We start from the raw sequence: 16042 nt of genomic DNA on the forward strand, positions 1-16042 counted from the left end.
AGCCACATGCAAAACCACCCCTGCATACAGAAGCTCCCTGCACACAAACTGCCATATGCAAAACCACGCCTGTATATACCCGAGGCGCGCACAACACAGAGATGCTCACGGAAACAGCGTGTGGACAGCCAGGTACACAGGCAAGGTGTACACCCGGTGCACACACACACGCACCCCGCGCCGCACCCGTGTGCCCATCGCCGGTGCAGCAGCTGAGCACGGACACACGCGCGCACCCGCGCAGCGGTGCACACGCGCGCGCACCCGCGCAGCGGTGCACACGCACGCGCAGCCGCGGGCAAGGGCGAGGCGCGGGAGCGCGCCCGGCGCACGCGGGCACACGCACGGCTGTGCGCGCGCAGCCCCGCAGGGAGGTGGAGGGGCGGGAGGAGGAAGAGGAAGAGGAGGAGGAGGAAGGGGAAGGGCCGGGCCAGTTCCCACCCTCCCGGCGGTCAGGCCGGTGTCTCGGCTGCTGCGGCAGGCTGGCGGCTCGGCCGGCAGGTAAGAGCCGCCCGGCGCGGGGGAAGGCGATGCGGGGCGGGGCGGGAGGCCCGGCGGGCTCCGGGGCCAACTGCACCGACACGTCCCCCGGCCCGGGCACAGGGTCACAGCGGGTGGCACCACACACAGGGAAATGTCCCCGCCGTGCACACCCGCGGACGCAAACACGGCGGGACACCGTCACGCGGGGTCACGCACCTCCGCGCAAAATGAAACCAGCGTCTTTCCAGCCTGCGTGTGCGTGGGACGGCACGGGGCAACACACGCCGGCAGCTCTCGCAAGGTGGAAAACATGTCCCGAGGCAGCTGCGCGGAGCTGTAGGCGCTGCAGCGCTCACGCGTGCAGCAGAACACGTCCCGCGGGTGCGGGGACAGCGGCGTGTCCTGCGGCTCCCGCCGTGCCCGGCGCCGTGCCCTGCGCCGGCCCGCTCCTCGGAACTCCAGCAAAGTCACCCGGGCTTGACAACGGGCTAATGGAGATGCACACAGCTAAACACGTGCTGTGTTACACGGAGAAAAATCCTTCCACAAAAACAGTTTTCTTGATTTAAGGCAAAATTTCATAGATTTAAATAGCGGCAAAGAATGAAGGAGAATAAAGGCAAAAACGTGTTTAGCAGAGCAAGACTGTGGTTTATTTAAAGTAAACTATTATCTCATTGCTGTGATACTATTACTTAGAAGTCAGTAACTGACAAAGACAAGCTAGCTTCCTCTGAGTGCAAGATAAGTTTAATTATAGTATTTTATAACGCACCAAAGTGTTACTCAGATTACAGTCTGTAAGTCTGCAGTGCACAGTCTGCACCTGGTTTATCAAACCGTTTTAAAAATAAGGACTTACTGGTTTTTGTGTGGCTGCGCTGATGATGCACAGAGATACTCTGGTGCTGGCAGTGGGTGTGTTATTGTAGGGTCGTCACCACAGCCAAGGAAAACCCATGTTTCCCTGGGGCCACAGTTCTGGTTTGGACTTGGTAGGGGCCTTTCTCATTGTTTGCACCTTCTCTGTGCATATGGATATATAGTTACACAATGTCATACACATATGTATGTATGCATATATATATATTAAGGGGAGTCACGTTCTTGCCAACTCCTCTGGTACGACCTGGTTTTGGTTTCTTGTATCATCCTTGACTTTTCCTGTACTTGCTGCCTTTTAAACATGGGATGCCAAAACTGCAGATAATACTCCACAGGTTGCTTTTTATTTCTAAAGATTTTGCAGCTGTTAAAAACCAGCCGATTTCTAGAGTTTTTAACAAAATGCAAATAATGGTCAGGTGTGGCAAATTTACCAGGGGGATTCCAAGAAACAGAGAGAAATGAGGAAAACAATGTAATGGAAGAAATGTCACAAGGATCAGTTTCACTAGTCTTCAAATTTCAAGCACTTGTGTATTTCAAGGCTTGTTTTGAAAATCTATAGCTTCATGAGTACTATGCCAGGATAGATGTTTGTAACAATTTATTTACATTTTAATTTGCATATGAATGTGTTGCTTGTTTTCCAGTCCATGTATTGCAGGCAAATCTTATCTGTGTCTTTATTTTTCTTTTTTTTGCCACAAGCTTTTTCATCATTCAAAAAGAAGAAAAATATCGTTATCGGTGTTTTTATTAGATGGTTCTGGTAAAATGTCTACAGCAAATTGCACTGTCCAAACAATTAATGCTAGTTAGGTGTATGCTTTCTGTATGTAAGAAATCTAAATAGTTTTGATAACTGGAAGAAATCAGCTCACAATAAATAGGAATGTGCCACCTTAAATGTCTTTAAATGTCTGATAAAATAGGTTTAAAATTAAGGCATTGTTTTTACTTTGAGGCATGGCTAAATCAGTGGAATTTGAGCTTAAATGACAGTAAAAACACTTAATTTTTTTTTTTAAGGTTACTGAAATAACAGTGAATAATCCATATAAGACAAAGTAACTAGCTGGAATACTTCCACAAAATGACATTTTGAAAACTGAGAAAAATACACAATTTGGGGTCAGTGCTATGAGAAGCAAGTTGCATGCCTGGCTATGGAAGAGTTTTCAGCCCTGGGATAAACCGTATTTTCAAATATAGTAATGGTTATTTTGTCATGTTTTAATGCCAAGGTGAAGATTTTGCATGGCAGTCTTGCTCTGTGTGGTCAAGGCTTTGAAATTCCAAAACCTTACAAAACAGAAGAGTCAGGCTGTATATGCTGAGATGGCTGCTGATGAATGTTGCACAAGTGGCCACTTCATTGACTGCAGGATTAGAGTGGTTCTGGATTAATATGTGTTAAATTAAACATTTTCCAAAGAAGAGTATCAGAATTGGGAAGAAAGTCCTAGTGTTAGATACTTAAAGAAAATATCTGGACTGAAAATTTTAAAAGTCTGACACACCTTTTTATTTGGGAACAGCTTCTCCCTCTTAACTATTAGCTAATCTCTACACACAAAAAAGCTGTGTAGGAGTAGATGGTCTTGTGAGGAGAAATGAACTGGAAGTTTTAGATTCCTTAAAGGAGTTCAGGCTCAAATTTTAAAATACTGAAGATAAAATCAACTCTTAATAAATTTTGTGCCTTTGTCAGATTTTCTTTCTGAGTTATAGTCCTCCGTTACTGGGAAGTTACTGTTGATTGCTCATTCTGTATAGTAACAGCACGCATCTTTTTGAAAGAGGACTGGGGTTTTCTGAACTGGCATCAAGTCTTTGTAATATAACTACAAGAATGTGACTGATGTGGGTAACTTGGTTTTTCTTCTTCTCTGCTTCCTCAGAATGACAACCTCTTGCGTGATGAAACTTTTATATCAAGCAACCAGAAATGAGAATAGACATGCAAAAAGATTCTTTGGTACTCTCCTGACACAAACACCACAAAAGAGGGTCTTTTTTCCATTCTGGGTGGTGCTACCCAACCCTGGAAAGTCAACTGTGTTTGGACTTGCTCAACCATTTTGTACAGCTGAAAAATCTCACACGGAACCAAAAAGGAAAACAGCATTTGGAAGTGTTGGGCGAAGAATTCCCGATCGGATTTTGCACTTAATCAACCAGGATGGAGAGAGCTTAGGAAATATGCACCGAGCAGAGGCACTCAAACTTATGGATCAATATGACCTGAAACTAGTTCTCCTTCGTGCGAATGCAGAACCTCCTGTATACAGGCTAATGACTGGGCAGCAGATTCATGAAGAGCAGCTTAAACGTGCAGAGAAGAAAAAAGCAAGTCCAAAAGCAGGTATGTACGTTGTTGACACTACAACACTGAGCACGTTGAAAAATGCTGCATTAAAAGTGGTTTCAGCAGATGAAATCCTCTTACTTGTATTTGTGTAAATCCAAAGCAATATCACTGCAGTCCACACTATTGAGGATTTGCAGATGTGAAAATACAATTTTGGATTAGTCTTGTCTTCCACAGAGAAGCCTTCTATTGCCTTCTCAGGATTTACTATTTTGGTATCTGCTAGCTTTTTTTTAAAAAAAAAACGCAACTTGATTTAAGTGAATATAACTGGACTCTGGTTCTGTAAGACTCACAGAATTTCTGTACTAAGGTATAAAGTGACAGGCAGATTTTACAAACAGAACGCTAGAAACACCAATATATTTTTGTCACCAGTACTCATTCGCAGCTTGCTGCTAGGAAGACAACATCTGGAGTCCTTTATTGGAACACTTTTCAGTGTTTTTTCTTAAGTCAGCCTGCTTCAGCAGTTTAACAAACTGAGTTTGGCAAAGAGGTTTTGGAAAAGGCATCTGACCTTGTATCCTCTTTTCTTCTTCTCAGGCTAACGCAGACACCTGTGGTTTGGTTAGAGTTCTGATTTTAGAAGAGAGCACTATTTTGGTGGTGTGTTTTTGTGTTCAAGAAACTACAAAAAGTTTATTCAAATGCTAACTAGAGAATCTTTAAGGAGGAAGAGACCATAAATTGTTCAAATATATTACAATGCATCATATGTCCGGTTGAGTATTAGCATTTCACCATTCAAGAAAATGGGCTTGAGATGAAGACCCATCTAACTTCAAAGTTTTCACATTCAGCTATACTATGTGCTGAACACAGGAATTTGCACGCCATGTCTTTAATTCCAATGCTTACTAGTTTATCTTTCTTAGATCTGCATTATGGGTGTTACGAACAAAACTGTAGTTAAAACAAAAAACACTTTAAGCCTTCTGACCCTGAAGAGACTTCACTGTGTGCCTCAAACATGCACTTGGGTCTCCCAATTATGGCAGTGAGTGTGAGAGATCAAGTAGCCACCTTCTCAGGTGAGGGCGGTGCATGTCTAGACAATGAGATTGGGATGCTATGTATGGGAAAGCAGCATGTGGGGAGGCAGTTACGCAAAGCACCGTAGTCTGCTGAAAGAGAGCAGCTGGTACAGGCTTGTCAGGTGTTAAACCAACACAGCTTTAGTTCTGTTTTAAACAGGGACGGTTCAGAAGGAGTTATCCTTCTCTTCAGCTATTGCCAAGAACGACTTAGAAACCAAGACTAAACAGATAGCACAGTGGATTGAAAAGAAATACCACGTGAAAGTTACCATCCGGCAAGCAAAGGATAGCACTACAGACATGGTGAGTGGACTCCTGAAAGTTGGACCAATCAATTTAATGAAATAGGTGTACTTGGATTAACTTCCCCTGTTCAGTACTGCCAGGACTTTTTAGTATATCATGTACTGCTAAAGTCTAGGTCCCATGAAAGTAATGGTTGCCTCACCTAAACTGCATCTGTTCAAACGCTGCAGTTCTAGAAAAGCAGTCCCATAGAGAGAATTCACATACCATGTTTTCCTAAGAATGACGTTATAACGCTGGCTTTGGCAGCAGAGCCTGAGAAGTTTCTACTCCTTTGCAGCACCACCCTATTAACTGGGCTGGTGAATTTTTCCTATCTATACCTGAAGCCAGCTCACTCACTGAAAAGTTTAAAGTTTAAAAAAACTCTGCTGTATTTTAGCTAGATTATTTCAAGAACCTAACTGTTTTCCTGAAGATGCATTTGTGCAGCTGTGGCTAAGGTTAGTTTTCCACTGTTGCATGAAAAACTGCTGGAATAACGTTCCAAGACTGGCAAAGTAAACATCTACAAAGATGTTAGGGAGCTGGTGGCAACTTGCTATTATAATTGCAGGGCCCTGAGACTTGACTTCATTGTCATTTGCACAAATGCCTTTTTTATAAAGATTTTTTTTTTTCCTTTTAATGTATGTAGAGAAGTAGGTTTCCTTTATGATTCTGTCTACTAACTTGCTGGAAAAAGATGTGATATTACTTCATCCAAAAGGAACAAAACTTTTTATAGAAAGGAAACTTTTTATAGAATGGAAAGGGTAGCAGGAGGAAGAACTGGATAGGGGAGGGAGCAGAACATTTAATGACACAGTCCAGCTTTAGGTCGTCCTTTCATTTAAAAGCTTAATTATGAGGTTAAGAGTTCAGGTTGTTACATGAATGAACTGTATCACTCAGTTCAATACTACCACATTCTGCTAACTTTAGAATACTGTCCCTTATGAGGAAAGTACCATAATAATATTCCTGAATCTAGTGGAAGAGGCGGGTGGGGAGGAGTCAGATGCAGCCCACTTTCACAAATGCCTTTAAACAGCAAAACAGGATGAGTCAGGAATTCAGCCTAAGTGGGAAGAAAAAGCTTAATCCCTCTGGTGACTTTTCTAAACCTGCTTATGCGTAAAGAACTAGTGCTTAGGAAAAGACAAGCTGAGCTGCTCAAACCCAGACTAGCAAATAGCTCATTTCAGCTAGTGTTAGAGAAGTTCCTTTTCCCCTAGGTTTCCCATAGCAGAGACTCAGACATGGATTCTAGAAATTCTTCTAAAATAAATAATTTATTTGCAAAGTACAGTGTAGAGCAGCTCCAGCTGGGTGCCTCCTGAAGAGGGACCCTCAGCAGAAAAAAACCACACACAATACACCCCTACAATGGAAACCCCCATCCCCTGCACATCACCCCGGGCCAGCTGCAAAATTAGAGCCTGGTGTCTCCCTGATTTTCATTGGATCTTTTCATTTTCATCAGGTGGGCTGTCAGTCAAAGTTCTGACCTTCAGTTGCTATTTTGCACCTGCAGCTGGAGAAAATAAGTTCTTGGTAACAGCAAAAATGTTCTTCTGTTAGACGCTATTCTGTTCCTTATCTCCAGGGACACAGCTCCCCTGTCTAGCTTGAAGACTCTGTGGCCTTTTTCTTAAGGAAGCAGAAAGCTCAAAGGTTCACAGCTTGCAGAAGTTATGCTAAGCAAACTTACTTATGCTAAGGAAATTCTATATAAGCAATTTCTAAACAAGTTCTATAAGAAGCAGTATACCAAATAATTCAATAAGCTAAGGCGGTCTATTCCCTAACGTAGCTAAACCACAAGCAGGAGACAGTGTCATTACAGAACACCCTGAATTATTTTTCTGTCTGTGTTTGTGCATTTAGTCCTGTTTTTCTCTTTCTTTTTAGTCAATGATTTTTGACCAGATTTTGCAGACTGTGTCTGAGAAAGCCACTTATCTTTCCAAGCCAAGAGTTGCTAGAGAAGGGGTGAGTACCTGTATTTTGAGACACATGTCTGACAAAGAGTTGAAAGCATACCAGAAGATGGCAGAACAGAAAAAATAGTGAAGCAAAAAAAGATGAAAATGATCTGAAGTCAAATGAGTTGCATCGGTGACCATCAGTGACTTTATGAAGAGGTGTAAAAAATACTAATTTGAAAAAAATCCTACAAACTTAATAAAGTTATTGTTGAGCTTTGCACTGGTCATTCCATGAAGAATGTTTTCTCAGCCTTTACTGCAGAGTCAGGATTTCAACAGTTGGTATTTCATTTTCCATGGGCTTATCCGTTGTCTTGGTTTCTGTCACAACCACATCCTTTCCTGGCTGCGTTTTAGGAGGAATGTAGCCGCTCAGACGAGAGGCTAAGCTCCTCTTAGGACGAGAACGCTTTGCCTGGCAGAAATAAATCTAGAATTAGCACCTTAACATATCTATGGAGCAAAGACTACAATTCGGGGGGGGAGGGGAGGGGGCAGGGAGGAGGGATTGAGAAGAAATTAATGAATAGGCCAGAAATGCATTATCTAAAGGAGCTTCAGAAATCAAGAATCTCCCAAATTAAGTAGATAGCTGGCCTGTTTTCCTGCTTGAAGTCACATTCTAAAACATGTAATGTTTACCCTCTTCTGAAGTGACATGGGCTATGGTTGAGATTTCAAGCGTATAACTTACTTTCAAGTTCAGCTTCTTTTTTTCAGGATCATGTACAACTGTGTGCCTTGCTAGGCTCTGCTACAGTTACAAAGAACAGGGGGGAAAAATAAAGTTAGGCTTATTGTTTCAGATTATGTGATCATATTAGGACAGTGTAAAAAAAAAAAAAGCATACCTTCATTGCAAACACTCGTCCACAGCCTGGATAATCACAAGAGAATGGTTTCTTCTCCTCATGAAAAGAGAGGATATGGCTTTGAAGGTTAAATACAGTTGTGTAAGTTCTCCCACATCCTTCTCTCGGGCATCCAAAGACTTCCCTCTCTACAGCATGTGTTTTTTGATGCTGCTTGAGGTAATCTTTCCGTTTAAAAGTTTTGTAACATGTACTGCAAACTATTGGCCCTGAGTGAGAAACAGACAGGCAGAGTATAAATTAATAGCTTCTGACAGGAGCTTAGAATCAAACCCTAGTAGTCCTCTAGAACAATGCTAAAATCCACATGAAATGCAAGGAACTCAGAGACTGGGAAAGAATAATCTAGTACGAATTACCCAGATATTAAATCCTACATTGTACAATTTCTTGTTAACTGGATCACAAAGCAAATTTAGTATACTGAGAAGCATCTACATCAGTTTAAGGTCTAACCATAGTAACAACCATTTTACCAATGAAGTGTTACTAAAAAAGTTTGTCTAGACACAATGACAAGATTATGAAATGAATTCAGCAAGGACTCTTCAGATTAGCAGTTTGCTTCCTATTTGTATCAAAAGTTAAATTCTGTTTACTAAAGCATTTGGACTTTACCTGTATGACTTTCTTTATTATGTTTCAAAAGCTCTGTCCAAGTTTTTGCAGTATATGAGCAGTTTTCTTTCTTGCATTTATAGCCTGTTAGACACAACAGATGTTTACAATCACAAAAGTTCTGGCAAACACAGTCCAGTTTTACAAGGGAAAATTCTACTTTCAGCATTTGAAAATTAAAGGTCAGTTTCCTCCTCTTGTCTCACACTGCATAGTGATGGGACAAGAGGCAAACAAACACAAATTACAACATGAGAAAATCCTACAGGTTTAAGGAAGAAACCTACTATCACTGACACTAGTCCAGAGAGGCTGTGGAATCCCTACACCTGGAAACATTCAGAACTTGACTGGATGCTGCCCTCATCAGCCTGGTCTAACTGCCCCTGCTTTGAGCAGGGAGTTGGACCAATGACCTCCAGACACCCTTTCCAACCTAAATGATTTTTATGAAACTCTCCCTCTCCTCACTTCAGGAAAACTACTTCCTCATCAGCCACACACTTTCACTGAAATAGATGAAAATAACTGTAATAATATATTCCTATACGAATATTTGTATTGCATATTAAAAAAATATGATCTTGACCATACAGTAATATTCCAGAGTCTAACGAGACTCTACCTTTCTATAAAGTAGACAGGATGGTTTTTAAACAAACCACAGAAAGTCAAAAATACTTAAAGCCCAGGGCTGGAGAGGCCAAACAACAACAAACAAGTAGCTGTCTTGAGAAAGGAAGAGAGTACAAATAGCAACTTTTTAGATACTCTTCCTAGGCCCTTATTTGTTCTTTTTGTATGTGTGTGTGTTTGTCTTTTTTCTAGCACTGGAAAGCAGGTTAGCTGTCAACAGTACTGAAAAAATGGAAAGGAGTGTAGCAGGATTAGTTCAAACATACATGACCACCTCCTGGCAATTCCACTTAAATACCCTTCACATAGGTACATTAATAACTTTAAAAATGCAAGCCTACATGGTTTTGCCAAGGCTCCATAGAAAATTTGTGGCAGAACTGGCAACTGATCCTAACCTCTGGAGGTCTAAGCCTTAACCATTAGCCCATCCCCAGGAGATGGATTATTGACAAGGAAGCACATAAGGAGAAGAAATGACTGAAGGAATCCTGAGCACTGGTCAGACTGCCACATGTACATTGTTACTGGCCACTGCAATCCCTTGCAATTGTATCCCATTTGCCTGTTCAAAAGGGGTGTTCTGGTTTTGTCTGTCTGGATCACCAGGCCCAGAATACTTTCATGTCATACATCCCTGCATACTGTCTGTACTGGAAGAAGTCCTTTCTCCTTTGCTAAAACTTAACTGAAACAAGAAGAAAAACTGTATTACCTTCATGTATCTTCTCGTGCCGCTTTAGTCGACTTGGAGTAGAAAAGTACTTTCCACATCCTTCATTACTACATCTAGGTATAAAGTACACTGGTTTAATTTCTTTCGCTGCATCCACATATTTTTTGTTCTTTAAGTCTTAAAGAACAATTGAAGTGGCCAAAATAATCCAAGTTTCCCCTCGCCTAGAGATCTGTTCTGTCTCCCCCTCTTGTAAAAGTAAATTCTATAGTGTGTTGCTAATAGAGGGCTCTAATCTCGTGAGAGAAAACTACAGCATGATTTACATGTATACAGCAAGTTAAGCTTTAGCTAAAGAATCAAAGCTCATCTCTACACAGTAGGCTCTTGGACCTTTAAAGAGACAGAGAGTAGAGGCTTTAAATGGCTTGCACAGATCTACCCATCAGAGCAGCAGCAGAGCACTGACAGCATTGTTGTGTCCGTCACGAAGCCATACTATTCACTTCACTTAAGGGCAACACTCCTGTTAAGTGTGTTCCACCTGTAAGAAATACAAGACTAAACTTTGCTTTCATCAAATCTATACTGGTGTGTCACGTAAATAATGGAGCTGCAATGCACAACTGCTCAGATTGGCATCCAAGCCTCTCACCTTTTTTAAGCTACTACTCAGTGTTTGCCAAGTCATTGCTTTTTACTTGAAAACACAGCTGCATTTTTAATTGCCGTGCAAGCTCTTATGCTTGTATTTCAAACCGTGTAAACTGAAAACTGGGGATTTTTTTTTGTTTATTTTTCCTGTGAACCTGCAATAAATCATAAGATGTCTGGAATACTGAAGTTACAGAGCACCAAGACTGTTGGTCAAAACAGACTACTGAGCAAAGGACTAGCACAAGAAATGTACTTGCAGCCATGACTACAAATTCATGCCATTTTTTTAAAAAGCCACATCAATGAAAAGGTTGAGAAAGGCATCTGTTTTCATCTGCAGTGTTTAAATGGAATTGTTAAAGTTCGTTATTAAAATTATCCACCTACTTGAAAGGAGGTTCATTGGTGTGGTGACACTGATGAACTTTTAGTTGTTGATGTTTCCTGAAAGACTTGTTACAGCCTTCAAAGTCGCACTATTTAGGAAATTAAGTTTTCATTAGAGGCCAAATACTGACAGTCCAGTCCACATGTGTTTGCTGAAGTCCCAATCACAGTATTTGAACTCAAACAAATACGGCATAATAACAAGTTGAAGTATTTCATTACATACGCAAAAAAGAGCTTGTTTAGCCTCCACTTTACAGTACCAAAGGTAATTACTCACCACATACTGCTTTTGCCGATTTTCATGCTTGCGCTCAATGTGCTTCTTTAAGTTTGCCTGTGTTACAAATCTCTGATTGCATCCATCAGCTGTGCACCTGCAAATGAACTGCATTTTCTTATTACAACTCTCAAGCAGTGATTTGTTTCCTAGGAAGATACACAAATCATTGGGCAAGAGGAATACACAAAGAGTAACCAAAACTCACAACCCAGATATAAAAATTTGCTTTACAGACATGAAAAGCCAGAGACTAAATTACAATCAAAAGCCACTGGAAAAAAACATATCGGAAGAGAATTTTAGCGAAGCATATAAGAATTCCTAGCTCCTAATCCATGACATGCAGCTATTAAGGGCTTAGTAATAGGAGATAACTGCCCTTCCTTCTTTTAATTCTATGCTCTAGGGAGAGATCTGCGGATTCCTTTACGCATCTACTGTGGATCACAGCCAGACGGGAGGTTTTAGGCTGAGGAGGTTCCACATCTGCCCCTGTGCACACCGTTAGGGGTACTCAGGATACCAAAGCCGGGCGTGCATGCTCCGTACCCCGCCACACACAAGTGCAAACTGCCCTTCAGTTCCATAAGGACAAGCGTAACCCGTTTCAAGAAGTAAAAAATTTGGCCTTACTTGACCGGCTTCTCCCCAGTGTGCGTGAGAAGGTGTCGAGCGCGGTGGAACTCTCTGGTGAAACTTTTACCGCAGCCATCGTACCCGCAGACATAGGGCCTCTGACGGAGAGAGGGACGCTCAGACCACACACCCCCGGGAGGCTCGGCCGTTCCCGGGGCCGCCTGCAGCAGCCGCGGGATTCCAGACACGGCCCAGGCAGCGCCCCCGCCTTCTGGGTACGCCAAGGGGCGCAGCGGGCCGCCCCAGCCCCGCGAGGGGCCAGCCCAGGCCGGCGCGGCGCCAGCCCAGGCCGGCGCGGCGCCCCTCACCTCAGTCCCGCAGGCCCTCACGGCGGGGCCCGAGCGGGAGCCCCGCGCCGCTGCTCCCCCAGCCCGCCGCCGCGGCCCAGCAGCGGCCGGCCCGGCTCACCTGGCCCGTGTGCCGGCAGAGGTGCGCGTCCAGCCGCCAGGCCTTGTTGAACGTGGCGTCGCAGTCGGGGAAGGAGCAGATGAAGCGGCGGGCGGGGAGCGCGCTCCCGCCGGAGCCCTCCTGCGCGCTCCCTGCCGCCCGCTCCCCGGCCATGCGGGAGGCCACGTGACCGGCTGCGGGCGGGGAATGTCCCCTCCCGCCTCCCGTCCCGCCGCCGCCGCGGGCGCATGCGCGGCCTGGAGGGCCCCGGGGGCGGTGGGTCCGGGGCGGATGTCACCGGCCCGGGGGGATGTCACCGGCCCGTCGCGCCCGCCAGCTGGCGAGGCCGCGGCTGCGGTTGCCCAGCGTGGCACGGCGGTCGTGATCCTGCGCTGAGGGGCTGTGAAGGGTGCGCGGGGCCGCCTCCTCCTCACCGGAGAGCTCGATCCCGGTCCGCGGGGCCGCCTCCGTTACCTTGCCGTTTGCAGCCCAGGCTGAGGCGTCTCTGCGGTGCAGGATGTCACAGCAGAGAGGTCTGTCACCCTGCCACCCCGGCAGAAATGTGCCGTTGAGGGGGAAAAAAAGGCATACTACATGATGGGAGATGCATGTTCCCCTAACACAGTCCTTAAAATGACGTGTTGCGTTTTTTTGCCAAGTAGCCGTGCCTGGTTCCCACCACGAAAGCAGTGTCTGTCACGCTGTCCTGCATGTCAGACACTAAGTTGTCGCTTGATACCAGACTTGAAGTCCCAGAACATAGACCAGCTCAGGTGGTAAGGGACCTCAAAAGATTGTCTGATCCACCCTTTCATGGAAAAGGGAGCCCAGATGAGATTATCTATGCCCCGTCCAGCTGCGTCTTGAAAAATGTTGATGGGAGAGGATAGAAAAGACTCTTCCTCTTTAAGGATTTTCATCCCGTGGGATTACTATAAACAGAAATGAAAGAAGATCAAAATGCAAAAAGCAATCAAGGGGCAGCCCCAGAAAGCTGGCTGCTTTCCTTGTGAGGACGATTGTGGATGAGAAGAGCAGGGGCTGGGAGAAGCGCCCTGGTGGTTGTTCACATGGAGAAGAATCACCCCAGCCAACTGCAAGTGCTTCCTGCTTCTACTGTATTGCTGCTCTGATCTCCTCTGCTGTTTCCCCCAGCTCCAGCCTACGTGCAAGGTCATATGGACCCCAACCCCCCAGCCCACTTTTCCTCTTCTCAACCACAGCTTTATTCTTTCCTTCATCAGAGCATAGGCTCTTCATCTTTTCCTAAATCAGAAGCCTGTCCCACAGCTAAGGCAGAACAGATGAAGCATGTTTGAATTATGCAAACTGGATGCCAGAGGTGAACTGCAGTTAGGATAATGTTTCCTTGATCTCTCTGTTTACAGAATTATAGCTGGCTTGTAATGGTGCCAGTGTCCTCAGGAGCCCTTTGTAGGGATTTCTGGGAAACACAGAAACATGTTAGGAAGAGGGTGGAGTTAATCAGTTGGGCTTTCCTGCTGCTATATTCAGCCTCGCAAGCTGCCTCCAACAGATGTTTCCGCTTTTAGGCCACAAGGAACTTTATTGACTGGCTTTCCCTGTATTCAAGAAGCACATAAAGCTATCAAAGACTTGTTTTCCATTGAGAGCCTTTTCTTGTCAGGTGATGTTTTTCTGTCTCGGGCATAGTGGATTTTAATGAATCTCTTGATAGACTAGTCCCTCAAGAGAAGAAATAGAGGACGTCTGCCTTACCCAATTTTCTCTCCTGTCTGCGGAAGGGATGGGCTGGAAGCGATGGGGAAGTTGCATGGCAGAGCCATGCAGAGCAGTGCCCAGAGCCCTCTGCTCCCCATCAACCCTCCCATCAGCTATCCTGACCTGCCTGTTTTGAATAAAATCTCCTGCATGTCACGCAAACCAAATTAGAACCAAGTCCAGGTGTTCCTTACACAGTCAGTTAATATCACTGCCTGGGTCTTTTATCTCTACCTGTCTCCCATGGCTGTATGAAAAGAAGGGGAAAACCCGACTGTGTGAGCTGGCTCCCCGCAAGCTCTCTGTGAGTGGGATGGGGGACAGGAGAGCTTGGGCACAGCCCCTCTGTGGGCTGTGGGGTGGTGAGCAGCCCTTTTCTGGAAAACACCTCCTCCCCACCCTGGTTCCACCCCTGTCTCGCTGTGTTCACCCTGAAGGATTTACCTCCTCAAGCATTCAGCTCACCCAGTCCTTAGGATCAGACAAGACCAGGTTAAAACAAAATGGCCTAAATCCTGCATTTCACCACCATCATCCTCTGAAGTGAGTGAAGTTACTCCTCTGCCTCCTGGCACAACTCCGGGAAGGAGCTGCCTGCCCGAAGGACGTTGTTGGGGTTATCAGTCCTCCCTGACGCACCGCACAGCCAGTTTTCAGAAGGGGCAGAACACCCACCATTATGTCTGCCCTGCAGATGGTGCCTTTTCTAATCAGTCACAACTATTTGTGCTTGCAGCACCGGCCTCTCAAGGCATCGCATTACATGGGTCAGTAAGGACAGCAGTTATCTGACCAAAACTGCAGGTGCAAAATTGCGCCTGCAGCTACCTGTGACCATAAAAACAAGGCATCCTCTGAAGGCAGGTTGCAACAGAAGCTGCCGCACAGGAGCTATATGAGTCCTTCCTCTCCCAGCAAAGCCCTGCAGGGCACTTTTGTGGCACGTAGTCTGTTCGCCTGGAAGAAGGAGAAACGCAATTTCATCCATCCTCTCCTGGAAGTGGTGGCTAGAAGGGATGGTTATTTTAGTGGACCATAACATTACTATAATAATTGCTGCTTCATCAGACGGAATTATTAGTCTGTCAGAAATGCGTTAGACAGCAACACTTGTCTCGAATGCCTGTTAATTATATAAATAAGCAGATTTGCTTCCTTTCCCATCATGGTCACTAGTGTCTTGTATCATTTGTGCAGCTGAAGCTGTGATCTTGCAAATACCCCTGCAAGCAGTTGTTATTACAAGGGTTGTGTCCTCAAAGCGCAGACGCTACAGGTGTGAGGAAGAGATGCTGGACTAGTTCCCCAGGGCCTGATTCAAATCCTTTTGAAATCAGTAGAGGGATGTTCCCAGTCTTTCATGGCTTCAGATTATATACTCAGATAGTAACGTTTTCCAGGCAGGAATTTTGCTTTGAATGTCTCTCGAATATGCTTGAGAGATCTGGCAGCTGATAAAATACTCAGCCATGAGCCAGTACAGCCAGTGAAGCCCCTGAATATGTTGGTTTTTTTTTCAACATACTGTTTCTTTTCTGGGGAAAGCAACAATCCGGTATAGTTTCTTGTCCAGAGTCAGACCTGCAGTAACTTTTTAGTTACTCAGAGACATCCAAAACCTGAAAATGTGGCTTTCAGTGTAAGGGTTTGAGGCTGCAGACATCCACAGGGCTTCAACACATGCCCTCTGCCCACAGCACAGCCGGGGTTTGCCCTCCCATCCACCTCCCCTGCGCTCCCACTGTGACTGCTCATGTACCAGCATCACCTCCTTTCAACACCAACACTCGCAGAGCTGTGGACTCTGCTCCAGCACGCAGGACTGCCTGCCTGCTCCAAAATCCCAGGAGAGTGTCCCCCCACCAGCATGGGCCAAATAATGGCACGGCTTCCCTGCAAAGCCCCTGTCCTCCCTGCCCCATCACCCCACACCTTCCCTTGGGCTGCCTTGCACAGGCTGTGGCAGTGAGCTCCTTGTCCCTGAAGAAGAGCATCTTCCAAAGGTAAACTTGTGCCTTGAAGCTGTAGCCCCTAAGAAGACGCGGTACAGAAGCAGGTCCTGTGGGGCGAGCATGGGACAGGATGACAGCCA

The 16042-nt window shown here is 45.2% G+C and overlaps 2 protein-coding genes across 2 annotated transcripts; one reads left to right on the plus strand and one right to left on the minus strand.

Moving 5' to 3' along the window:
• The first annotated feature begins 418 nt into the window (after positions 1–418).
• MTIF3 (mitochondrial translational initiation factor 3) lies at positions 419–7268 on the plus strand. The gene is made up of 4 exons (XM_065645914.1): positions 419–501; positions 3270–3733; positions 4937–5082; positions 6979–7268. Exons 2-4 carry the CDS (start codon positions 3271–3273, stop codon positions 7135–7137), a joined length of 768 nt encoding a protein of 255 aa, XP_065501986.1. The 5' UTR covers positions 419–501; position 3270; the 3' UTR covers positions 7138–7268.
• On the minus strand, positions 6341–12388 carry GTF3A (general transcription factor IIIA). The gene is made up of 9 exons (XM_065645900.1): positions 12229–12388; positions 11818–11918; positions 11182–11278; positions 10902–10990; positions 9897–9970; positions 8546–8629; positions 7907–8136; positions 7750–7809; positions 6341–7470 (listed from the first exon to the last, which is right to left on the minus strand). Exons 1-9 carry the CDS (start codon positions 12379–12381, stop codon positions 7309–7311), a joined length of 1050 nt encoding a protein of 349 aa, XP_065501972.1. The 5' UTR covers positions 12382–12388; the 3' UTR covers positions 6341–7308.
• Between the last annotated feature and the right edge of the window lie 3654 nt (positions 12389–16042).

This window comes from Caloenas nicobarica, chromosome 1 (genome assembly GCF_036013445.1).
Source record: "Caloenas nicobarica isolate bCalNic1 chromosome 1, bCalNic1.hap1, whole genome shotgun sequence".
Lineage (NCBI taxonomy): Eukaryota > Metazoa > Chordata > Aves > Columbiformes > Columbidae > Caloenas > Caloenas nicobarica.